Consider the following 26,361-nt stretch of genomic DNA (forward strand, 5'->3'; position numbering starts at 1 on the left):
TGTATTGGGTAATGCCAATGGCAATATTTTAATTATATAGTATGACCAGCTATCTTGATGTATTCTTATGTAAAACCCCCATAAGCTTAAATAGATGTCTTAGGGGAAACAAGATGTAAAGGTTTAAATACAGAGGCTTTTCATATTAATGCAATACATATTCCATTTTGCCTAATTCATATGCCATTGTTATTGCCTTATATACGATGTATTCGTATTAACATTATAGCACCTGGCCCTTTGGGGGCTAAAGCGGCATAACCAACACCAAAATAAATAAATAAATAAATAAATACAAAGTTCTTCATAAATAGACATACCTCTATTACAAAATGTGTTACTCGATGCCAAAAGCACCTTACCTTACCAGTGAATGAAAAGACAAGAATACCCTCGAAACAAATTTTCTTCATTATTAAGTCATATCCTATTAATAGGATGACCCCAATGAAAAGATAGGATATTAGAAAATGAAATATCTATAGAAAAAAGACTTCTTGTTGATATGGTGGTCTCCCTATATTTGTTATTTTCCATAAAAACCGTATTGCTTCAGGGTTTCTTACTGTGCTTAATCCGATTTTGGTAGATCTCCTTGAATCTTCTTTTTCTTATGTCTATTGATAGCTTATGATACACAGATATGCTCGTGTTTGTATATTATTTGTGCCTCAGTTTTTATCTGAGTCACTGTTACTATCCTGCCATGAGTTGGAGTACCCTATTGATCAGCCTTGTAGGAGATTACCCAACCTTCTGTCATTGCCATTGATTCCATCTGATAGAGGCTTCTTTTTACACCTTGAGTTGGATTGGTCTAGCAGCACTCCCATTGTTAGGCTCATCCAATCTGGACATATTCTTGTGAATTCAGCCCATTATTGAGCAATTTGAAATGATTCAAATTTGCACCTTGCGCCACATAGTGGGTTCCTGGACCCAGGAAATAAGAACGGGTTTTGTTTGTTGTATCATTGTATGCCTGTAGGATGTTTTTAGATCTTATAATTTTGGAGCTGCTTATTGGAAAATTGATACTTGTTCCATGGCAATGCATGCAAGGTTGATCACTTGACTGGAAAATAAAAGGCCCAGGAAACTCTAATCCTTGTGGGCTGAGGGAGGGTTATGACATGATCAGATGGAACTTGTCTCATCCAGTATTGTTTTGTTACACAAGAATGCAGCAACTTTAGTTCAAGGGTAAATTATAGTAGGCACCACCAAGATGATTTCTTTTTTTTTTTGGTAAAACCACCAAGATGATAAATTGAGTCCAAAATTGTCCCTGAAAATGCAAATCAACAATCAACAGTCTCCTTGTCCTACAAGGAGCACCAAAATTGTCCTTCGGTTGAAAGCATCCTGAAAGGTTAAAAAGAAAGATCCAAAAATGTTAAAACATTATAAATTCAATATCAGACCCAAAATAATCTCAATTTCTCCAAATAAATGTAAAGAGCATACATAGAGCTCTACTATGAACAAAATATTCAGACAAGACTTTTTATTCCTTCCTGCATTTGAAGGCTGAAGCTACCAAAGCTATTGATAATTGGAGACTTAAACAAATATTACTTGCAGATAAAATTTGTCCTTCAGCAAAAATGATGTCACAGTTGCAACATTGAACCACCAGCTTCAGTCAGATGTAATGCAGATGCCAAAAAAACACTTACCTAGTTCCAATTATGCAGGATATTGGGAAAGGTGGACTTGGTACCAGGTAATAAGGTTTGAAGTTTTGATACGTATTGCACCATATCATGTGATACACATCAGTTTTCAGGGTCCCAAATATAATACAAAGATTTATGACAAATGGCCATATCCAACAGTTAATAACCTTCCCAGAGGTGGCATGTTTCAAAGCTTGAAAGCTGAAACTATTTCAATCAATGAGTATTGCCACCACTACTTTGAATCGCATGTATCAATAAGTTGAACCATGCCAGGCAATGCAGGAGTTAGAACATCCTTATTCCATTTTCACTACACAAGTACCATGACTTCCAAGCCTGAAGAAATTAGACAAATTAGTCACACTTCAGAACTAATGTGAGTTACCAAGCTTTCAACAAAACCATCTCTGGATTTTGCTTCACCTTGGATTTGACCATTTTCAGGGCACAAAAGTTGGAGGACAGTTTTCCAAATTTAAGTTTACATAGATGATTCAGATGTCTGCAGAATCTCCTGTTTAGTTTAAACTTGATCCTCTGACTTGAGATAAAACAAATTAGCAACTGTATCAAATAAACTGGGCCAGAGAAAGAGCAGAAAACATTCCTTGGATTTTTTTGTCCTCCAACCTCCTAAATTCTGCTGCGGTGAAGAGCAATAGAATTTATCGGTCCAAGGAAAAATACAGTCTGGCCAGGGTCCGAGTGAATAAGTAGCAAGATAACCTAATTACAAGCAAAAGCATCTACATTAAATTATACCACTCCCTCCTACTTAACACCAAAGCCATGTTCATATGCAAACATATCTTGTTTTTAATGAGTCTTCTCAAATATCTAAAATGTGATGTTTTCCCAAGTATAACTTGAACAAAAAAAGAAAAGAAAAGAGAACAATCTGTTTTCCAATTCTAGAAATGGCATTTAACCAATGTTGGTTTCATCTTATATGGAGTCATGAGAAGGGTAGACTGGACACAGTCATAGCCTTTGGCATTTTCTTGCACAAAGTGACCATTCTCAAGACTCGAACCCATGTTCTCATGCTTGCCAGCCTGAGACCATTACACCAAGTAATGGACCCTAATCTGTCTTCCAAATCTACCTCTTTTTGTATATCAGGATTCTTGATTTTCCAAATGTTCAAGATCAAACATTTCGAAATCAATGGAGCTTTTATCATCCTGCTAGGGTGGCTCAGTGGGTTAAGATGATGGAGCCTTTCTCATCCTTCTCAACAGATAACATCATCAGAAAGTGAAGTGGAAAGCACTTCCTCTAAATAATAACAGTCTATAGAAGTTGGATGCCACCTGATCGAGGGATCTTAAACTCAACTTAGAATGGAAGTTATAGGGGTAAACCGGGGAACTCAGTAGTGGGGGAAACCTTCAGAAATGAACAAGGCAATATTGTTGTTTTGCTTTTGTGTCCAATTGGTGTGCGAGACTCCTCAAGAGATGAATATATGGCTGCAATGGAAGGTGTGCAAAGGTCAAAAGAGATGAATGTGGAAAAGCTGATTATTAAAGGAGACTCAAAGCTGGTAGTTGAGTGGCTGAAAAAGGAGGAGGCTGGTTTTTGGTGCTATCAGAATGAAGAAAAAGGTTCAGGTGATTGACTAGGAATATGGAGGTGAAGGTCCTATGGATTCCAAGGGAGGCTAACAGCTTGGAAGATGCTTTAGGAAAGCAAGGGGTGGAAAGGGAACACATATTTTTGGGCACAATTGTAGGAAAAGTAAAAGGAAATGTACGGATAAAATGTGATAAAAAAAATCGATTTCTATTGATAAAAAAAAAAAATCTTCAAGATCAAATGTGATCTGAATAATCAACAACCAGTCAATGGATATTCAAGTTCCAGCCAAATACATGCATGTACACTGGCAAAACTCAGCCAGACAAAAACCTACCCTGTTAAGTGGGTGGTTAAGTAGGTGCAGATTCTGTGCATCAGATGCCACAACCTGTAGCCAAAGATGCTGGGAAGTCTGCAGGAGCAGAAAATGGTATTCCAAATACAACAATTTTCCTCAAACCAGACACCATGCTTTGGAGCACTTTCATGAGCAAGCCTATTACAGAAATGATGATCAACAGATGAGAAACCTCAAAAGTGACAACTAGAACACTGAGCCCATTTCTGGATTGAGAATCTAGTCCACCTTTAACTTTTGAAGACAAAGCTAATAAACATGCAACAAGGATAGTTTTCTCAGGCAAACCCAGAGGAGTTCTGCAAATTGAACACGCTTTAAAGCACTTTCATGAGAAGGCCTATTACAGAGTTGCTGATCAATAGATGAAACCTCATAGATGACGACTGGAACATCGGGTCCTTTTCTGGATGGATAATCTAGTCCACCTTTGACAAGCATATGCCAAATGAAATTTTGAAGACAAAGTTAACAAACACACAGAAAAGAAATTGTTATCAGGCAAACCCAGAGGAGCTCTGCAAATTGAGCAACAGATATACAGTTTCCTTTACATACAGGATCAAAAGATATATATGATGCACCATAATTATAATCCATGTATTTACTTTCTGATTAATCAGCCCCATACTAAATCTTTGGCCTGCATCTCTAGATGCAATAGAATTACTTATAAACTCAAGGTGAGTAGTTTTGGCAATTGGCACTGGGAATACCAAAGTGGTCCACTTGAATTAAATCGCAATGGTCGATTCATTGGCAATATGCAAAGTTGTAATAATTATCAAGGTATTAAGCTCATGATCCACAATATGAAATTTCAGGAAAGAATAATTGAGTAAAGGTTACAACATGAAACAAATATAATAGAGAACCAATCTTGGTTTATACCAAGGAAATCAACCATGGAAGGTAATATGACACCATTTCAACCACCAACCATAAGGCACATGTGGCCCCACCAAAAGGGCAAATTGGGGAAATAACCAACATGAAAGAATAGGAAGTGGAAGCCTGAGTTGGAAGGTACAACCATAAGGGTCTCCTCTGGTCAGGACTCATCCTCCATATAAAGGCACTCAACCCAAGTAGTTTTCAAGGTGCCAAGGTGAGGCTAGGCAATAGGGGGGTGCTAGTCGCCTAGGCGGTGTATTTTTTGTAAGTAAACATATATCCTAGGGTAGTTCTTTAGGTTCCATAACCATATTTCCTTCATAATTATCCATAATTTTCATAAGAAAAGTATAAACTTCATGTTAAAGTCTAGAAAATCAACATATTCATGAGAAGAAAATGAAGAAAGAAAAGAAATTCAAAAAATATAGGGGCTGAACCCCTATTTTTATAGGAAAAAAAAGAAAAGAAAAGGTGGAAGAAGAAGAAGAAGAAAATGTGTTGATTAAACGAAATTTTGAAGTTATTCCTTACTTTTGGTTCAGGTTTTGAAGTCTTTGATGGTTCAATACAACAGTTAGCAATGTCTGTGTTTATTAAACCCTAACAAATAAGAAAATAATAAGAAGAAATTAGTATATAAACAGACAAAATTATTATTTTAGTTTAATAATGTTTATTTTATAATTATAATCTCAAAAAAAACATAAGAATATAATAGTATTTTATAACATAGAATACAAAACTGCTTGGTGATTAGGTGAGGTGAGCCTCCAAGGGCACCTTGTCACCTAGGCATTGCCTTGACAACTATGACTATTTACAACTTCACAATTTCTCTACCTCAACTTCTGTTCTTAGGCGAGGTGAGCCTCCAAGGGCGCCTTGTCACCTAGGCATTGCCTTGACAACTATGACTATTTACAACTTCACGATTTCTCTACCAAAACTCTACCTCGACTTCTGTTCTTCCCTCCTCGTCTGACTTGAGTGTCGAAAAGATCTCCCTAGGGAACAACTCTAGGGTCTCTAACGTTTTTCGTGCTTGCAAGTCGTCAGAGCCCTAGATCTTCCTGCTTTTCTCCTTTGTTGTAGATCTCAACAGCAACAATTGGCACCATCTAAGGAAAAGACTGATCTAGAGCTTATGGCATGCAGAATAAAGATTACCCAAACACAGAGAGTCATAGAAATCACAAATCACCATTACTCCTCTAAGGCATCCCCAAGACCAAGCAACAATAACGATGGAGTAGTTTAACCAGCTCACATAGCAAGTCCCTATTAATGAGGTTTGGTGCAGACCAATTCCTCCCAAGGTTGGTAGTTTTTGTTGGGAAGCCTATCTAGAAAGAATCAACACTGGTGATCTGCTCCAAAAGAAGAGACCCAATACTTGCTTGTCACCTCATTGGTGTGTTCTCTGCAAGGCGGAGGGGGAGACTGGTTTCCACTTACTGGTGTCTTGCCAATTTGCAAAGTCTATTTGGGAGTGGGCATTTTCCCTTTTTGGGTGTAGTTGGAACCCTCCATTAGACATGCAGTGTCTTTTCTCCCCTTCTTTTTTCAGGTGGCATATGAAAAGGGGAAGGACTATGTGGAAAGGACTGAGAGCTGCAAAATGCTGGTCATTACGGGAAGAAAGAAATTCTAGGATCTTCTCAAAAGATGAGAGAGGGGCTGAAGAACTAAGGGCTATAATCCATATTTGGGCTGTATAGTGGCTAAAATCCTTAGAGTTATTTGTAGATTACACAGTGGATGACATGTTGAGAAAGTGGGGGGAGATTGCAAACTGTACACAGGCCAAATCAGTAATGAGTGTGCCCTAGACCTCCCCCCCCTCATCTGCTGGATTCTTAAAATTAAACTTTGATGGGAGTAGTAGGGGGAATCATGGACAGTCAGGGATTGGGGGTGTCTTTCGGGATGAGAATGGGGTCATTTCTGCCTTGTTCTCAGGCCCAATTAGAGTAGGTGACTCCCTTAGAGCTGAGATCTCTACAGTTATGGAAGGAATCCAGAAAGCTAAGGAATGTCAGAAAACTCATAAATTGAAGGGGACTCGGAGGTGGTGATAGGGTGGCTGAATAAAGATAACAATGGTCTATGGAATTACAACAATGAGAGGAGAAAATTTAAGTGGCTGGTACTGGAGATGGAAGTGAAGATGAGTTGGGTTATGTAGAGAGACTAGGCTGAATGGGCCCTAGCCCATTAGTATCTTTCTTATTAGTTCTTTCATGTTATGTTTTCTTATTGGGCCTTTTCTTTATGGGCCTTTAGTTCTTTTTATGTTTTTTTAAGTTTAGTGCTGATGTGGACGCCTACTTAAGGGCCTCCTTGTAATTTATGTAACTTAAGTATGTTTTATAAAAGATAAAGAGTAAAGAAGAGATATTCGAACTCCTCCTTTCTCTCCTCTCTTCTCCAATCTTCCTCCTTGCTATCTCCTTCTTCTTCTCTGATTTCTTTTACTTTATTCTGAAATATTCTACTGATTTTATTAGTTTTGAATCACATCTTGGTATCAGAGCAGGTCTCTCTTCCCTTTCCTTTTTTTCTTTTTTTCCCATACATCTTTTTTCTAACCAAAAGGTGTATGGAGAGATAAATTACTGATTATTTAGAGATCTTATTTGCCTAGTTGGTAGAGGGTTTGGAGAGTCAGAATCTGGTTAAAGATTGCCAAGAAAGTGGGACTGCAATTTTTTTCCCAAAACCCTAACCGACTAGAGAATTTCCAATTACGGATTGAAGAGACTGTTTGGGTGTGGCACTCAAGGCTTGGAGGGTTTCTTTTTATCTCCAAAAGTGGGCGGCTGCAATTGGAAGTCATTTGGATAGCTCTGGTTTGAGCGGCTACCTCTTATCTCTTTCTCCCCGGAGACCAGGTACAGTGAAACCCTAGTTTTGGGGCTTTTGAGTGCTTGACTGACCTTAATTAGGTCTATAAAGGTTAAAAACATTGTTTTTTTACTTTCGTTTGATTGATGGAGCAATCTGGAAGTGAAGTGAAGCAGATCCCGGTGTCAGGGGTTGGTCCCATAGATTCCTTTTTTACAGAAGTGGCTACAATTAAACTTGATGGAACAAATTACCATGCATGTGCACAATCCATTAAGATCCATGTCTGTAGTAGAGGTAAACTAGGGTTTTTAACGGGTAGTAAGGCAATGTCGGATGAGTCTGACCCTACATATGAGAAATGGATGCAGGATAACTACACAATTATTGGGTGGTTGGTAAATTCTATGCAGCCCCATTTAAGTCAACACTATCTGTGGATGACTTCAGCCAAGGAGATTTGGGGTAGTGTGACAGAGACATATTCTCAGAAACTAAATGTTGCAAGGGCACAAACTAAAGAGTGATGTGAAGAATTTAAGACAAGGAGAGAAGAGTGTGGCTGTCTATTATTCGATGTTGAAGTCACTATGGCAGGAGTTGGATGTTATGGAAACATTTGCATGGGAAAGCACCAAAGATGCCGAAATTTTCAGGAAATTTGTGGAAAGAAACAAGGTGTTTGAGTTCCTTACAGGACTCAATCCTGAATTTGATATTACAAGGCAGAATATCTTGGCCAAGGATGATGTGTCACTTGCATAGGCATACTCTATGGTGAGCAGTGAAGAGTGCATGCAACAGGTACAGCTACAGACTCCACCTCCTCCAGAACATTTTGCACATGCTGGAATAAAACCAAATGGGCTAAATGAGAAAAAGGAAGTGATATGTGAATATTGCAAGAAGCCAAAACATACTAAGGATTCTTGTTGGAAGCTTCATCCAAATCTTCTTCCTGAGAGGTTCCGAAACAACAACAGCTCTAAGAAGGGTGGTTAGTCTGGAAAACCCAAGAATGCAAATGTTGCCACAATGTCTGAATGTGAAGAAAAATCTACTATGGAACAGTTGGCAGCAGTGAAGGCAGAATTTGAGAGAGATGGGAAATTGCTAAATCACTTGGAGTCTACTGTTGCATCTTCCTCCTCAGGCACCCCCTCTAAATCCACTTTTGCCCATTCAAGTATTCGTGCTTCTGCAAATCATGCTACAGTCTCAGGTAATCATAGAATTCCTTGGATTATAGATTCTGGTGCATCAGGCCATATGACTAGCTTACCCAACCTCTTTTTCTCATACCAACTCCTCTCGAATAGAGAGAAGATTTCTCTTGCCAATGGGTCTCTTGCTCCCATTTTTGGCAAGGGGAATATTAAAGCCTCTTATTCACTTGTTTTATCCTCCGTCCTTCATGTTCCCATACTTAGCACTAACATTTTATCTGTTAGTAGTTTAACCAAATCATTGAACTATAGCATAACCTTCTTTCCTACTTATTGTGTTTTTCAGGACCTAAAGTCTCAGAGGACGATTAGGAATGGCCATGAGGCGAATGGGATATACTTGATGGATGTCTCTGATCAAAGTCCTGGATTACCTAGTGGAGTTGCTTTAGAGTCTGTTTTATCAGAGTCAGTTAATAGAGTCACGATATGTCATTTCAGATTTGGTCATTTGTCTTTTTCAGCTTTGAGTCATTTGGTTCCAAAATTGTTTAAGGGAATACCCCTATCGAGTCTTCATTGTGAGTCATGTGAACTTGCTAAACACTGTAGACAATCTTTTTCAGTGAGTAATAAAATATTTGTTTCTCCTTTCCATATTGTGCACTCTGATGTGTGGGGGCCATATCATTTACCTACTATGGGGGACTACAAATATTTCATTATTTTCATTGATGATTTCACTCGTTACACATGGATTTACCTTCTGAAATCCCAAGATGAAGTACCAAATATTGTACAAAAGTTTCATGAACTTATTCTTACCCAGTTTAACACCCGAATCAAAATATTCCGATCTGATAATGCAAAGGAATATTTTGAGAAGAGTCTCGCCTCCTACTTTGATACGTTTGGAGTTATTCATCAGAGTTCTTGTTCCTATACTCCTCAACAAAATGGAGTGGCGGAAAGGAAAAACAGACATGTGGTTGAGGTTGCGAGGAGCCTTCTTTTTGCTTCCCATGTTCCTGTTAAATTTTGGGGTGATGCTATTCTTACAGCTACATACTTGATAAACTGAATGCCTTCTCGGGTTCTGGGGTTTAAAACTCCCTTTAGCTTGCTTTTTCCAAATGAAGACTTATTTTCTCTTCCTCTCCAGGTGTTTGGATGCACTTGCTATGTCCATGTTCACAGTCATCGAAAGCATAAGTTTGAGCCTAAAGCACACAAGTGTTTTTTTGGGATATGCCTCCACACAAAAGGGGTACTGCTGTTTTCATCCAGTTCGTGGCACTCGCTTTGTTTCTAGAGATGTCACAATTGTAGAGTCAGTCTCTTTCTTTGGTACTTCTCTTGAGAGGGAGCATTCAGATGAGTTGTTTGCATTATCACCACCTATTCCTCTTCCAAAAAGTCTACTCCAGTTGAGTCATCTATCCCTACTCCCCCTCCTCCTCCTACTCATCCCCCTTCTTTTCTTTCCCATCCTATTATCCAAAGGTGGTACCAGAGACAAAGACTCAGAGACATGCAAGTTGTTTCCACTCCTTCAGATGTGCCTCTTGCTCCTCCCATCACTACTAAGATAACAAGTCAGCCCTCTTCTACCACTTCAGATACTTTCCCTGACCTTGATCTCCCTATTGCCCTTCGCAAAGGCAAACAGAAATGCATAGTTCATTGTATTTCCAAACACCTGTCCTACAACCTCCTTTCCCCAGTCTATCCCAAATGCCTTGTCCAAACCAGAATGGAGAGACGCTATGATGACTAAACTAGATGCTTTGCATAAGAACAATACCTGGGAAATTGTGGATTTGCTTGAGGGAAAGGAACCGGTTGGCTGTAAGTGGATGTTCACTATTAAGTATCATTCTGATGGTACTGTTAAGAGATATAAAGCTCGTTTGGTTGCTCAAGGATATACTCAAATGTATGGTATTGACTACTTAGAAACTTTTGTCCCAGTAGCCAAGATGACTTCAATTCGGGTTTTTCTATCTTTAGCTACTGCTTTTAACTGGCATCTTCATCAGTTTGATGTAAAGAATGCCTTTTTGAATGGGGACCTAAATGAAGAAGTCTATATGTCTTTACCTCCAGGGGTGTATGGGAAGGAGATGCAAGGAAATGTCTGTAAATTGAAGAAGTCTCTTTATGGCCTTAAATAGTCTCCTAGAGCCTGGTTTAATAGATCTCAGGCTGCTCTTGTTGCTTTTGGATACACACAGACTCAGTCGGATCATACTTTGTTTGTTAAGAGGACAGATTCCTTAGTGACCCTCCTGATTGTTTATGTTGATGATATTGTGGTTACAGGAAATGATACTCAAGAAGTTGTTCATCTCAAGAGTTTTCTTAACACTGAGTTTTCTTAGGAATTGAAGTTGCCAAATCTAAGGATGGTATCTTCATTTCTCAATGGAAGTATGTTCTTGATCTCCTTGCAGAGATTGGTATACTGGGGGCTCGACCTGCTTCTACTCCTATTGATCTAAATCATATGTTGTCAGTGACTGAAGGTGAACTATTGCCTGATAAGGGGGTGTTCCAGAGACTAGCTGGGAAGTTACTTTACCTTTGCATGATTCGGCCAGATATCTCCTATGCAGTTAGTGTAATCAGCCAGTTTATGCATTCTCCCAAAGATACACATTTAGCAGTTGTTGAGGGAGTTGTGTTATCTAAAAGGGACTCCAGGGAAAGGTATCTTGTTTGCTAAGCATGGACACATGAAGCTGGAAGCATACACTGATGCTAACTGGACCGGATGTATTGATGATAGGAGGTCTACTTCAGGTTACTGTGCTATGGTAGTGTTTTGGAATGGTAGAATACTGATATGTTTCATTCTATGGCCAATGGGCATATTTATACAGTAAGTTGCTTCAATAAATAGAAATAAAGAAAAATAGAAAGAAAGAAAAATAGAAAGAAAAGAAAATAGAAAGAAAAAAAATAGAAAGAAAAAAAATAGAAAGAAATAAATAGAAAGAAAAAACTTTCTAAATCAATCCTTCCACAATCCTAGGAATATATACAATTCTATTTTCAGATCTGAACCAGTAACCCCACGTTTTCCAACACTCCCCCTCAAGCTGGTGAATAGAGATCCTCAATTCCAGCTTGGCTATAATTCTCCGAAAGTCTGTACTATTGAGCCCTTTAGTAAGTACATCGGCCAGTTGTCCTTTTGTAGACACATAGGAAGTGCAAATCAACTTGCTGTCTAGTTTCTCTTTTATAAAGTGTCGGTCAATTTCGATGTGCTTCGTCCTGTCATGTTGAACAGGATTGTGAGCAATATTGATGGCTGACTTGTTGTCACAATATAGTTTCATAGGCTCTTCTCGTGGAATCTTCAGGTCTTCTAAAATTATCTTCAACCAAAGTAATTCACACACTCCTTGTGCCATAGCCCTGAATTCTACCTCTGCACTTGACCGAGCCACTACATTTTGCTTCTTACTCCTCCAAGTGACTAAGTTTCCTCCTAAGAAGGTACAGTAACCAGAAGAGGACCGTCTATCTACTGGAGATCCTGCATAATCGGCATTTGTATATGCTTCAAGAGTCAGTCCTCCATTTCTTCTGAATAAAATTCCTTTTCCTGGATTGGCTTTCAAATAGTGCAGAATTCAATGAGCAGTCTGCAGATGAACTTCTTTAGGATTATGCATAAACTGACTTATTACACTTACAGCATATGCAATATCCGGTCGTGTATGTGCAAGATAAATGAGTTTTCCAACTAGTCTTTGGAACATCTTGTCTACACTTGCATTCTCGTTGGCTTCTCCAAGTTTATGATTGGGATCTATAGGCGTGGAAGCTGGTTTACATGCCATATTTCCTGTTTCTCTCAAAAGATCAACAACATACTTTTGTTGAGAGATAAAGATGCCTTGTTTAGAATGTGCAACTTCAATTCCGAGAAAATACTTTAGTCTCCCCAAGTCTTTTATCTCAAATTCTCTGGCAAAGCAGTTTTTCAATGCTTCCTTCTCCTTTTTATCATTCCCAGTAACGATTATATCATCCACATAGACTAATAGTGCAATAACTCCCCCTGAGGTTGTGTGTTTGATAAACAATGTGTGGTCACCTTGACTTTGCTTGTAACCTGTACTCAGCATTACCTTCGTAAACCTTCCAAACCATGTTCTCGGAGATTGTTTGAGACCGTATAGTGCTTTCTTCAACCGACAAACTTTGTTCCCTTTAATGCCTTCTCCAAAACCCGGTGGAATGTCCATGTATATCTCCCCTTCTAGATCGCCATGGAGAAACGCATTTTTTACATCAAACTGTTGCAAATCCCAATTATAGTTAGCAACCAACGACAGTAACACCCTTACTGTATTCATTTTAGCTACTGGGGCAAAAGTCTCCTGATAATCTACCCCATAAGTCTGTGTATATCCCTTGGCTACCAGGCGTGCTTTGTACCTTTCTAATGACCCATCAGATTTGTACTTAATTGTGAACACCCATTTACAACCTACCGTCTTCTTGTTTCTTGGTACATCCACAACTTCCCATGTGTTGTTTTTTTCTAATGCCTCCATTTCCACTCTCATGGCTTTTCTCCACTCCTTATTAGAAAGTGCCTCGGCTAGAGTATTAGGAATTGGAATGGTGTCAAGCCTGGCTAGAAAACTTTTATGGGATTTAGAGAATCTTTGGAATGATACATATTTGGCTAAAGGGTACAATGGGCGTTTGGTACATTCTCTGGTTCCTTTTCTCAGTGCAATAGGTAGTGAAAGCTGAACCACTGTAGTTGAAGTAGCAGAGAAGAGGAGAAGAAGAAGAGATGCTGAAAATGTCGAACTGTCCTAGCCAGTCGACCAGTTCTTTATTTATAGATGAATATAGTACAAGGTACAAGAAATTACTGGGATGCCCCTGATTAGTGATGGGACACCCAGATGACTTAAATCATTAAACAGGATTAGGCCCATTAACATAAGCCCAGTTACAAGATAAGTTAAACATAAGAATGGGCTAATAAGAACTCTTATCAGCCGAACATCACTCTAACATTCTAACACTCCCCCTCAAGCTAAGCATAGATATCAATCATGTTTAGCTTGCCAAGTATGTCCCTGAACTTCGTTGATGCCAGCCCTTTAGTTAATACATCTGCAATCTGCATCTCTGATGGAGTATAAGGCACACAGAGTTCTCCTGAAATAATTCTCTCTCTGACAAAGTGTCGATCAATTTCAATATGTTTTGTCCTGTCATGCTGCACAGGATTATTGGCAATGTTGATAGCAGCTTTATTATCACAATACAGCTTGAGAGGACCCTCTGTCTTGATACCAAGCTCATTAAGGAGAGTCCTGAGCCATAACAGTTCAGCAACCCCGTGTGCCATAGCCCGGTATTCTGCTTCTGCACTTGATCTAGCCACAACATTCTGCTTCTTACTACGCCATGTGACTAGGTTTCCTCCCAAGAATGTACAGTATCCTGAGGTTGATTTTCTGTCTCCAACAGACCCAGCCCAATCAGCATCAGTGTAGGCTTCAATTTCAAGTCTGCTGTTTTTTCTGAATAAAATTCCTTTCCCTGGGCAAGTCTTCAAGTATCTGAGGATTCTTTCCACTGCTCTCATATGAGGGGTCTTTGGTGAGTGCATGAATTGACTGACAACATGCACTGCATAGGCAATGTCTGGCCGAGTAAGGGATAAGTATATCAGTTTTCCTACCAACTTTTGGTACCTTTCCTTATCACAGTATTCTTCACCCATTGATTCTTGTAATCCATGGCTTGGTTCTATTGGAGTGTCTGCTGGCCTACACCCCATCATGCCTGTTTCCTCTAGGAGATCTAGCACATACTTTGTTTGACATATGTAGATTCCTTCTCTTGATCTAGCAACTTCAATTCCAAGAAAGTATCTCAGATTTCCCAGGTCTTTGATCTCAAACTTTGAAGCTAAGAACTCCTTCAGCCTCTTCATCTCTCTCACATCATTTCCAGTAATCACCATATCATCCACATACACAATGAGTGCTGTAAGTTTGTCATCCTGTCTCCTTGTAAACAATGTATGATCTGCACTGCTCTGAGTGTACCCTACTTTCTTCATGGCCAAACAAAGTCTCTCAAACCATGCCCGGGGAGATTGCTTCAAACCATATAATGCTTTCCTTAGTTTACATACCTTCTTTCCAACATCATATCCAGGTGGGGGTTCCATGAATACCTCTTCATGAAGATCACCATTTAGGAAGGCATTCTTCACATCCAGCTGATGAAGTTCCCAAGAGAATTTTGCTGCTAGTGACAGTAGAACCCTGATTGTGTTGAGCTTTGCTACTGGGGCAAAGGTTTCCTTGTAGTCAATTCCTTCCTTTTGTGTAAACCCCTTTGCCACGAGTCTGGCCTTGTACCTCTCAACTGACCCATCTTCCCTGTGCTTTACTGTGAATACCCACTTGCACCCAACAGTGCCTTTCCCTTCTGGCAGGTCCACCAATTCCCATGTCCTTGCTTTCATTAGGGCTTTCATCTCCTCATTCATGGCTTCTTTCCACCTTGGATCAGATGCCGCCTCTGAATACCTGGAAGGGACACATACAGAGGAAAGAGCAGACACAAAGGAACGATAGGCAGGGGATAAGTGTGAGTAAAAAACATAATCGGCTATGGGATGCCGAGTGGTACAAGAACGAACAGGTTTACGGAGAGCAATAGGAAGATCCAAATCTGAATTGAGTGAATCAGAATTACCTTGGATTGCAGAGACAGATTGATCTGAGTTCAACTGGTTGCAATCATGAGGTTGAGGGGCCTTCTTCCTTCTACTGTATGTAAATATCTCTTTCTCTTGTTTACTGGAACCTTCAGAAGTATCAGCCGAATCTGGAGAAGCAACTGGCACAGTGGAAGTCTCACTAGGTTGACCCGGAATGTTATAGCTAGTAGTAGTGGAAGGTGCTGAAATGGGAACAAAAAAAAAGGGAGAATGAGAATCCTCTTCCAACCCACTACTCTCCCCCTGAAGAGGATTCTGAGAAGACTCGAAATAGGGTTGAAACTCAAAAAAGACTACATCCCTGGTGACATATTTTTTCTTGGAGACAGGATCATAACACTTATACCCCTTCTGCGTAGGAGAGTACCCCAAAAATATTCCCTTTGTAGCCTTAGGATCCAGCTTGGTCTTCTTTGGATCTTTCACATGTATGAAGCATGTACAACCAAAAACCCGCGGGGGAAGAGGAAATTCTGGAAGAGTGGGACACAAAACAGAGAAAGGGGTCTTCATACCCAGTACCTTAGATGGCATCCGATTTATCAGGTATGATGCAGTGAGAACAGCTTGAGACCAATATTGCTTGGGCACATTGTGCTGGAAAAGAAGGGCTCGAGCTGTCTCCAATAGATGTCTGTTCTTGCGCTCAGTGACCCCATTTTGCTGAGGGGTGTAAGCACACGATGATTGATGTAACATGCCTGCATCTTCCATGAATGAGTTCAGGGATCTTTCAAAGTATTCAGCTGCATTGTCTGAACGGAATTGCTTGATCTTTTTATCAAATTGTGTTTCAACCATCTTGCAAAACATCATAGTTATCCGGGGAACTTCTTCACGTCCTTTCAATAGATAAATCCAAGTGCACCGAGAATAATGGTCAATAAAACTGATGAAGTAACGGAAGCCATCAATGGAAACAATGGGTGAAGGACCCCAAACATCAGAATGAACCAAGTCAAAAGGGGCTTGAATTTCATTACTAGAAATTGGATACATTGATCTACATTGTTTTGACATTTGACACACATCACAAATTAAACTTTGACTCGAAATGCCCTTACATAATTCGGGAAACAACATTGCTAAGGAAGAAAAGGACAAATGACCTAGCCTAGCATGCCACAAGTGCAGCCTAGCTATTGACTCCACACTCTCCGGACTAGTAGTAGAAGCTTGCATGGCTGAGCTGACATCTTCATCAAAGTAGTAGAGGCCCCCATACTCATGACCACTCCCAATCGTTCTCCTCGTCAATCTGTCCTGGAAGACACAATGAGAAGGAAAGAAAGTTATACTGCAGTTCAAGTTTTTTGTAAGCTTTGAAACAGACAACAGATTTGAGGTAAGACTAGGAACATGTAGGACTGATTTAAGAGAGAGATCCTTGCTTAGGTCAACCACCCCCTTTCCAGAGATGGTGGAGAGGGACCCATCAGCTACTCTCATCTTATCCTGGCCAGACAACAAATGATATGTGGAGAATAAGGAGGACATATGTGTCATATGGTCAGTGGCTCCGGAATCAATCACCCAAGAGGTAGAATTAATGGAACTAGATGCACTAAATGCAGAGGCTGTACCTGATTTGGCAAGAGAGGTGGAAGCTAAAGAATTGTTCTTCAGACGGGCTAATGCCCGACTGAGAATCTCTACCTCACTAGCTGTGAAGCCCAAAGTACTTGGTCCAGAGGAGTCGGCAGCCTGCCTTGCGGTGGAAGATGACACTGTCTGAATACTCTGTGAGTTGTCACTACTGTTGTTGGTGGCAAGATTCCCACTTGCTGTGTGGCCCTTCTGTTGCCTTTTGTCCTTTCTCAGAGCAGCTGGCTTCAGATGAGGGTACAGGACCCAACATTTCTCCTTTGTGTGTTTCTCACCACCACAATGTGTACACTTGAGGGACTTCTTGTCTGAAAATCTATTCCCCTTAGTGGAGACTAAGGCTGAATGCTCTCCAGGTTGTTCTGTTGATTGTGTCTGGGAGTCAACTTGCATCTCCTTTCTCCTTACTTCTTCATTCCTCACCAGGTAGTAGACATGGTGAAGCTCAGGTAATTCATCTCTCCCTAGAATCTGTGACCTTATACCTTCATATACAGGGTCAAGACCCGCCAGAAACTTGAAGGCTCTGCCCTCCTCAATCTGCTTATCATGCCTCCCCTTATCATTAGCATTTTCCCAATCCAAAATCAAATGGTGGTCAAGCTCTTCCCAGAGGCCTTCCAGTGTTGCAAAGTAGGTTGCCACGGACATGTCCCCTTGCCTTAGGGCTGCAATGTCTTGGTTCAGCCTGTAGATTCTAGCATTGTTCTTTTTCTGGCCATATGTCTTAGATACTTTCTCCCAAATTTTAGCAGCTGTGGGGAAGTGATGAACAGTTCTGGCCACCCTAGGAGTCATAGAGGCCAGCAACCAAGACATGACTGTGGCATTTTCCTTACGCCACACGGTGTATTCAGGACTGCCAATTTCTGGTTGTTTCTTGTCTCCATCCAAATAGCCAGTGAGGTCACGAGAGGTAATAAACAGTCTTGCTGAGACAGACCACTCTCTAAAGTTATATTCATCCAATAGCACACTTGTAATCTGCAAGCTATGCAGATTAGGGTTCTCCAGGTTTGAAGACCTTATAAGAGGTCTGTTATCTTTAGAAGAAACTTCACTGGATAGTGATGACATCCTGACTTCGGTCAAGGAGTTGTTTACAGTACTGTTGGTGGTTCTGGTTAGGGCTGGCCGAAGTAGTCACAGAGTTCACAGTGCTGATAGCACGCAGGATAGGCTTCACTTGGACTAAACCAGTTCGGGTACAGCAGCAAGAAAAAAATTCTGTAACTGAACCAGTTCACAGAGCTGGAGTAGGGCTGGTAACCGACCTGGAAATGATCAGTAACTGAAGTCGCCACAGTCTTGTAAAGGTTTTTTCTGAACCAGTTCTGATGCAGGTTCTGTTACAGCAGCTAAAAGTGTTCTGGGCTAGTAACCGACCTGTGTTGTGTAGACTCCACTTTGCACTTCGAGTACTGCTACTGTAAAGGGAGTTTCCCTCCTTACAGACAACACTAGGACTGCTGAAATCAGTCCTCAACTAGGTCTGTCCTATACAGACCTCTTCTTAGCAGCCGAATAGCTGCTAACTACTAGAAACTAGTAGGACTCCAGCTTCAGGGTCTTACCTCCCTTGCGCCCTACAACCAAGGGAAACCCTAGGTCGAACCTTGTGTTGTTCTCCTGCAACCCTAGGGTTTCACAGCAGCAACCCAGATAAAAAAAAAAGGTGAACTACAGCAAGAAAGATGAGATGGCGTCAACAGTAACCAGGAAAGTGCTCAATGCTCTGATACCATGAAAGCTGAACCACTGTAGTTGAAGTAGCAGAGAAGAGGAGAAGAAGAAGAGATGCTGAAAATGTCGAACTGTCCTAGCCAGTCGACCAGTTCTTTATTTATAGATGAATATAGTACAAGGTACAAGAAATTACTGGGATGCCCCTGATTAGTGATGGGACACCCAGATGACTTAAATCATTAAACAGGATTAGGCCCATTAACATAAGCCCAGTTACAAGATAAGTTAAACATAAGAATGGGCTAATAAGAACTCTTATCAGCCGAACATCACTCTAACATTCTAACAGGTAGGTCATACTCATACTCAGACTGTGAAGATGTAGGTTCAGGATCTAAGCATCCCTCAGTTCTAGGATTAGGAGTTGAATCTTGGACTTGCACAGGTTGAGGATCTAGATTTTTCCTCCTAGAGTAAACTTGCATATATCTCACATTATCATGCACATCATTCGTGGGGTTAACAGTGTCCGAATTTGGTTCAATGGTTGGGTTGTTTGACTCTGGTTGAGACTCAAGAATGTGGGGCTCAGAGGAATGTGACTCAGAGGGATGTGATTCTTGATGATTGAATGTCTGTGAGGAGGGTAAAACATCTAGGGAGAGTAGATCCAAGGCCTTATCTTCCATTAATGAGGGCTCCCCCTGAAGATAAGGTTGAATGAAAAAAGATTTTCCTTCCTCAAATGTGACATCGATGGAGGTGTAGAATTTTCTAGTGGCTGGATAATAACATTTATAACCTTTCTGAGTTGGGGAATATCCCAAGAAGACACCTAATTGCTCATGGGTCTAATTTTCCCTTATTGTGGACATGAACAAAGGTAGTGCAGCCAAAAATTCTTGGTGTGAGATTATTTGAGGCTCGAATATCAGGGTAAAATTGAGAAAGGACTTGTATTGGGCTTCGGTTGTCAAGAACTTTAGATGGTAGTCTATTTATGGTGTAGGCAGCAGTAAGGACAACTTCCCCCCAATATTGTTTTGGCACCTGATTTTGAAAGAGAAAGGCTCGGGTAGTTTGCAAAAGATGGCCATTTTTTCTCTCAGCTACCCCATTCTGTTGGGGAGTGTTAACATAGGAGGATTCATGCACAATGCCTTCTTTCTGAAAAAATGGGGACAAATTCTGATTAAAATAATCTGTAGCATTATCAGAGCGAAATCTTTTAATTCTCACACCAAACTGAGTTTGGACCATGTTATGAAAGTTGGGAAGAATCGTACCCACATCAGATTTAGACTTAAGAAGAAAAATCCATGTGACCCTAGTGCAATCATCAATAAAGGTGATGAACCATCTAGAACCAGTAATGTTGGGAATTTGAGAAGGGCCCCATATATCCAAATGAATCAAATAAAAAGGAGTTGAAGATCTTTTATTGCTGATTGGAAAAGAAACCCTTTTGTGCTTAGCAAGTTCACAAACATCACAATGAAAGGTTTCAACATCAATTCCTTTAAACAAGGAAGCATTGTTTTTAAAATAGGAAATGAAGGATGACCAAAACGGAAATGATGACGCCAAATTAAATCTTTATTGGAGGTAGATAAGAATGACTCGTGTGTGACATGTATAACAGTGTGAGATGATTTGCTAGTTGCTTCAAGGTAGTAGAGTCCATCTCTTTCCTTAGCAAGTCCAATCTTCTTCCCCAAAACCTAGTCCTGAAATACATAGTAAGAAGGGAAGAACACAACATTGCAGTTCACATCCTGGGTGAGTTTATGTATAGAGATAAGGCTAGTGGATAACTTAGGAACATGAAGCACATTTTTAAGTAATAGGGATGGAGTAATTTGAATATTCCCAATCCCTACCACTATGGTGAAAGAACCATCAGTAATAGAAATTTTTCTATTACTAGGACAGGGTGTATAGGTGAGAAAATGTAGTGAAGAGGGTGTCATGTGGTCAATAGCTCCAGAATCAAGAATCCATGGAAAAACACTAGTCGAGGCATGTAATCCTAGAGATAAAGACTCACCTGAGAGAGCAAGAGAGGTAGAACCACTTACTGGTTTCAAGGATTTTAGGAAGCACCTTAGCCTTTCAATTTCTTCATCATTAAATGGTCCCTGACTTGAGTGTTCTTGCTGTGGGGTTGTGGAGACATTATGGGCCTGTTGAACTCATTTTGAAACTCCTTGATTTCCCCATTCCTTGTTGGATGTGGGAGGTTTCCCATGAAGTTTCCAGCACCGATCTTTCGTGTGTCTGGGCTTCTTGCAATAGGTGCACCAGAGGTTATCGCTAGAGTCACGGGTGGTTGTGTCACGAGCCAAGTTGTGATTGTTCTCACCCTTTGAACCACTGTAACTTCCTCCCCTTGCCACCATGGCTGAGCCTTCAGGATCTTTAGGCTCAAGCACGATTCCACGGCGGCTTTCCTCAGCTCTGACAAGGGCTATGACTTCATTCAATGGAGGCACTTCTTCTTTCCCAAGAATTTGTATTCGGATACCATGTTTTGGAATGGTAGAATACTGATATGTTTCATGTTTCATTCTATTGCCAATGGGCATATTTATACAGTAAGCTGCTTCAATAAATAGAAAGAAAGAAAAATAGAAAGAAAGAAAAATAGAAAGAAAAGAAAATAGAAAGAAGAAAAAATAGAAAGAAGAGAAAATAGAAAGTACAAAAATAGAAAGAAAAAACTTTCTAAATCAATCCTTTCACAATCCTAGGAATATATACAATTCTATTTTCAAATCTGAACCAGTAACCCCACGTTTTTTAACAGGTAGCAGGGAACATTATATCGTGGAGGAGTAAGAAGCAATCTATAGTGGCAAGATCTTCAACTGAAGCAGAATACAGGGCAATCTATAGAAGCAATCTATAGTGGCAAGATCTTGAACTTTTGTGGTTGAAATCACTTTTAGATGAATTGGGTATAGACTGTGAGAAGCCAATGATGTTATATTGTGAGAACCAAGTTGCTATTAACATTGCACACAATCCTGTTCAACATGACAGAACTAAACACATTGAGGTTGATAGGCATTTTATACGAGAGAGAGTTGCCTCAGGAGAAGTTTGTCTACCATTTGTTGCTTTTGAAGAACAGTTGGCTGATGTTTTGACAAAAGGTGTTCCTAAAGGAAAGTTGGTTCATTATATAAGATATCTACGCTCAGCTTGAGAGGGAGTGTAGAGAGACTGGGCCGAATGGGCCCTAGCCCATTAGTGTCTTTCTTATTAGTTCTTTCATGTTATGTTTTCTTATTGGGCCTTTTCTTTATGGGCCTTTAGTTCTTTTTTTGTTTTTTTAAGTTTAGTGCTGATGTGGACGCCTACTTAAGGGCCTCCTTGTAATTTATGTAACTTAAGTATGTTTTATAAAAGATAGGAGTAGGGGAAAGAGGAGATATTTGAACTCCTCCTTTCTTTCTCCTTTCTTCTCCAATCTTCCTCCTTGTTGTCTCCTTCTTCTTCTCTAATTTCTTTTACTTTATTCTGAAATATTCTACTGATTTTATTAGTTTTGAATCACATCTAGTTAAAAGATCAGCTAATTCTTTAGCTGATGGATTAGCTAAACAAGGGGTAGAAAGGGATTCAATGTTTTGGGCTAAATTGTAATTTTATTGTTTCTTCCTTTCCTTTTTCTTTTGTTCTTGAGGGCTCAAGTTGAATTTGGAAGATAAGAGTGTTTGTCTTCCTCTTTGTAATTATTTTAATGATGAATTAATGAATTTGTTATTGATAAAAAAAAAAGGAGGTTAGTAGTCATTAAAAAAGAAAAAAGGGTAAATCTTTTTAACCAACTTACCAAGTCTTTGAAGCAATTCCTTTTATTCAGGTCAAAAGAGATCTTCCAATATAAGGACAAACATATCATATCATCATCCCTGTTGCCTTTCAAACCCTTAAAACCACCACTACAGGTTGGAGCCTTGGAGGAATCCACCATTGCAGATGCAGGAAGTGGCAGCAAAGCCAAGAAGAACCAGAGGTGTACAACTCAAGATTCACTCTATCATTCTTCACACTTTGATCACTCCAGATATAAGTTTGGCTTTTAGGCTACAAATATGAACAGTTGAATGCATATAAATAGCAACACAATATGAACAATTAAATCTTCAAAAATTGCATTCTAGGAAGGAAGTTAGTGGTCATTTAAAAAGAATAAAAGGGTAATCTTTTTAACCAACTTACCAAGTCTTTGAAAGAAATTCCTTTTATTTGGGTCAAAAGAGCTTTTCCAACATAAGTGACAGACATCTAATAACATCAGCCCTGTTTCCTTTCTAAACCATAAAATTACCACCACATGGTTGGAGGAATCCACCATTGCAGATACAGGAAGTGGCAGAAAAAAACCAAGAACCAGAGGTGTAAGAACTCAAGATTCACTCTATCATTCTTCACACCTTGATCACTCCAGAAAAAAACTTGCCATTGGAGGCTACAAATATGAATAGTTGAGTGTATATAAATAGCAACACAATTTGTCTTTCTGAGCAGCTTGCCATCTCTGTAAAAAGGAAGTTGCTATGCTACTTCATTTAAAAGATTGCTACCACTCTCAGAACTTGTCTCATTTTGGTTTCCATCAATTAAATCACTTAAAATAGTAGAGCTTGGAACCCAATGGAACCTCACCATACTCTTCAAAACCTCCATTGCTTTATCTAAATTGCCCATTCCATGAAAACCACAGACTAAAGAGCTACATGTAGAAAGCTTAGGCTTAAGTCCCCGCTCTCCCATTTCATTGAGCAATTTCAAAGCTTCAGAAAAGTTTTTCTTCTTGCAAAGGTTGTCAATAAGTACATTGTACACAGTGCTGCTCATTGGTATGCCCTTTACTAAGCTCTCATCCTCAAGCTTCAGAGCCTCCACTGAATTTCTTGCATCATAACAATGTTTTATCATTACACTGTAGGTGATTTCATCTAGCTTGATTCCCTTTGTTATCATCTCCTGGAATAAATTGAATGCCTCTGTCATGTTCCCCATTTTATTGTAACCATGTATAAGTGATGTGTAAGTTACAGCATTTGGCATCAGATTCTTTTCCTGCATCCCCAAGAAGAGCCGGTGTGCATCCTCCATCTTCCCTGCCTTGCACAGCCAATCAATCACAGTTGTGCATGTCACATGATCAGGCATGATCCCTTTATCTATCATCTCTTTTAGCAACGTGCTGGCTTCTTGCAGCTTCCCAATCTTGCAAAACCCATCAATTAAAATGTTGAAAGAGCGAGTAGTTGCAAAGTCCATCCGCACCATTTCATAAAATAGTTCTAGAGCCTTCTCCATGTTGTCTTCCTTGCAACAGCCATCAATGAGGGCATTGTAGACGAAAACATCTGGTGGGATCCCCAGTGAGGGCATTTCATTGAATAACCTAAATGCTTCAGTTACATTACTAGATTTGCAGTACCCATCAATCATAGAAGTGTAAGTCACATTGTTGGGTGCCAAACCTTTTGTTGAGATGCTGTTGAACAAATTTCTAGCTCTCTCAATGTCATTTGATTTGCAAAGACCATCAATCAGGGAATTGTAAATGATAATGTTTGGCTCAATACCTTTGCCACACATTTCATCATGAAGTTGGAAAGCTTTTTCTATTTCACCTTGTTTAGAGAACCCAGAGATGAGAGCGCTGTAAATGAAGGTATCAGGAACCAAGCCCTTCTCTTGAAGTTCTAAGAAGACCCTCATAGCCTCCTGAATTTTTCCATTCCTCGAGAGACCGCTGATGATCACACTGTAAGTTTTCAGGTCTGGAAGAACCCCTTGTTCAAGCATGCCCTGAAATGTTGAAAAGGCTTCCTCAATGCTCCCTGCTTTGCAGTGTCCATCAATCAGGGCCGTGTAAATAATGTCATTTGGAATTAGACCATGACTTAACATCTCACTGAAATACTTGTTTGCATCTTGCAATTCCCCTGCCTTACTATGCCCATGAACAAAGGCCCCATAAGTAAAAGCACTTGGCCTTAATCCTCTCTCCATCATTTCATCTAGGTATTCCTTTGCATCCACCATCTTCCCAGCTTTGCAGAGGCCAACTATTAGTGTATTATAGCAAAATGCATCTGGTGGAACTGCTTTTTCATTCATTCCATTCAAGACACTTCTTGCCTCTTCAAGCCTACCTTCACGGATGTAACCTGTAATAAGTGTTGTATAGACTACAGCATTTGGCTTCAAACCCTCAGCAGCCATTTCCTCAAGAACACCATTAGCTCGTGTAAAATCCCCAGATCGACATAGCCCATTAACTATTACACTGTAAGTCACCAGCCTGGGTTTTAAATTCTTCCTCTTCATATCATCAAGTAACTCAAAGGCCCTTCCCATATTCAGCTCCCGGCAATACCCGTCAATCAAGGAAGTATAAGTTATTGAATCAGGTTTTAACCCATTCCCAATCATCTCATTCACAAGTTCATGTGCCTTCCCCATATTACCAACTTTACAAACCCCTTGAATAAGCATGTTATACATTGAAAGATCTAATTGAATGCCATGGAGTGTCATCTCATCTCTGACTTTGAAAGCCTCTTCTACATCACCTTTTCTCATAAACCCGTCAATCAGAGCCATATAGGGGACATGATCAAGATTCCGACCCATTTCAGACATGTCTTTCAAAATCAACTTTGCTTCTTCAAACCTGTTTTCTTTGCATAACCCATTAATGAGCATGGTATAAGTATAGGCATCAGGGGCCAACCCCTTCTCAGCCATTGACTTCTTCAACTCAAGAGCTTCATCGAGAGCCCCCGTTCTGCATAAACCTCCAATAATGACGTTGTAGGTAACCACACTGGGATTGCATCCTTTCTCCGACATTTCAACAAGGACCGCTTTTGCTTCTTTTACTTTCCCAACCTTGCAGAAAGCTCCTACCAAATTAGTAAAAGTGTAAGCATCAGGAGACATTTTGGCCTCCAACATTCCATTATAGACCCTCCAAAACACTTGGATCATATTAGCCTTCAACAGATCTTTCAAGAGAGCATTACAACACCTTAAACTAGGCAAAAAGCCATCACTTTTAACAGCTAAAAACACATCAGAAGCTTCCCCTAACATGCCCATCTTCTTATAAGTGTCAATTAGAATGTCAAACACAATAGGATTAGACCCTTTGCGGTCTGTATAGCTACTAACAATTGAGCCCAAAATCGCCTGAGAGGAACGGTGAGTTCTTATCATTCGTTCTAACAAACCATTTGCTGGTCCAAACAAATTATAATTACAGAGATTGACAGCCATAATGGAAAAGGAATTCAAAAGCTGGGGGCAACCCATTTGGTTTTCAGACCAGTAGAAGAAATTGAGGAGGCGCCCGGCGTCACCTACCTGATTTTGGCGAAGAACGTTCCAGATTACTTCTGGGTTTAGCTTATTGGGCACGACCGATGAATACATGAGAGTCTGCCAATTGTCATATTTGAGAATATTAGAGATTTGTCGAGCAGAATCTTCGTTCTCTTTGGATGATGGTAAGGAACAAAACTCCATGGATTTGAGAGAAACTGGTCTTCTTTTCTTGAGCCCATTTGGATCAAGTAAAATAGAAGTCCTTCTGCGTGATAATCTCCACATCTTTATGCTCGTATAGTCTTATGCAAAGAGAAGAAGGGCACGACGGTTTCACCCCAACTGCAGCGGACTAGCGGAGGCAACAGAAGTACTTTCTTGATACTTTCTTGTCTTGATTAGAACTTGGAAGTT

General features: G+C 40.0%; 2 protein-coding genes across 2 annotated transcripts; one reads left to right on the top strand and one right to left on the bottom strand.

Moving 5' to 3' along the window:
- Positions 1-992: 992 nt before the first annotated feature.
- LOC104610997 (Pentatricopeptide repeat (PPR) superfamily protein) lies at positions 993-26,361 on the bottom strand. The gene is made up of 3 exons (XM_010277894.3): positions 22,822-26,361; positions 22,433-22,686; positions 993-1,365 (listed from the first exon to the last, which is right to left on the bottom strand). The coding sequence occupies exon 1, from the start codon at positions 26,230-26,232 to the stop codon at positions 23,158-23,160; it is 3,075 nt and encodes a 1,024-aa protein (XP_010276196.1). The 5' UTR covers positions 26,233-26,361; the 3' UTR covers positions 993-1,365; positions 22,433-22,686; positions 22,822-23,157.
- LOC148790503 (uncharacterized) lies at positions 7,509-8,127 on the top strand. The gene is made up of 2 exons (XM_088892324.1): positions 7,509-7,871; positions 7,960-8,127. Exons 1-2 carry the CDS (start codon positions 7,509-7,511, stop codon positions 8,125-8,127), a joined length of 531 nt encoding a protein of 176 aa, XP_088748450.1.

This window comes from Nelumbo nucifera, chromosome 7 (genome assembly GCF_055504915.1).
Source record: "Nelumbo nucifera cultivar China Antique chromosome 7, China Antique-T2T, whole genome shotgun sequence".
Lineage (NCBI taxonomy): Eukaryota > Viridiplantae > Streptophyta > Magnoliopsida > Proteales > Nelumbonaceae > Nelumbo > Nelumbo nucifera.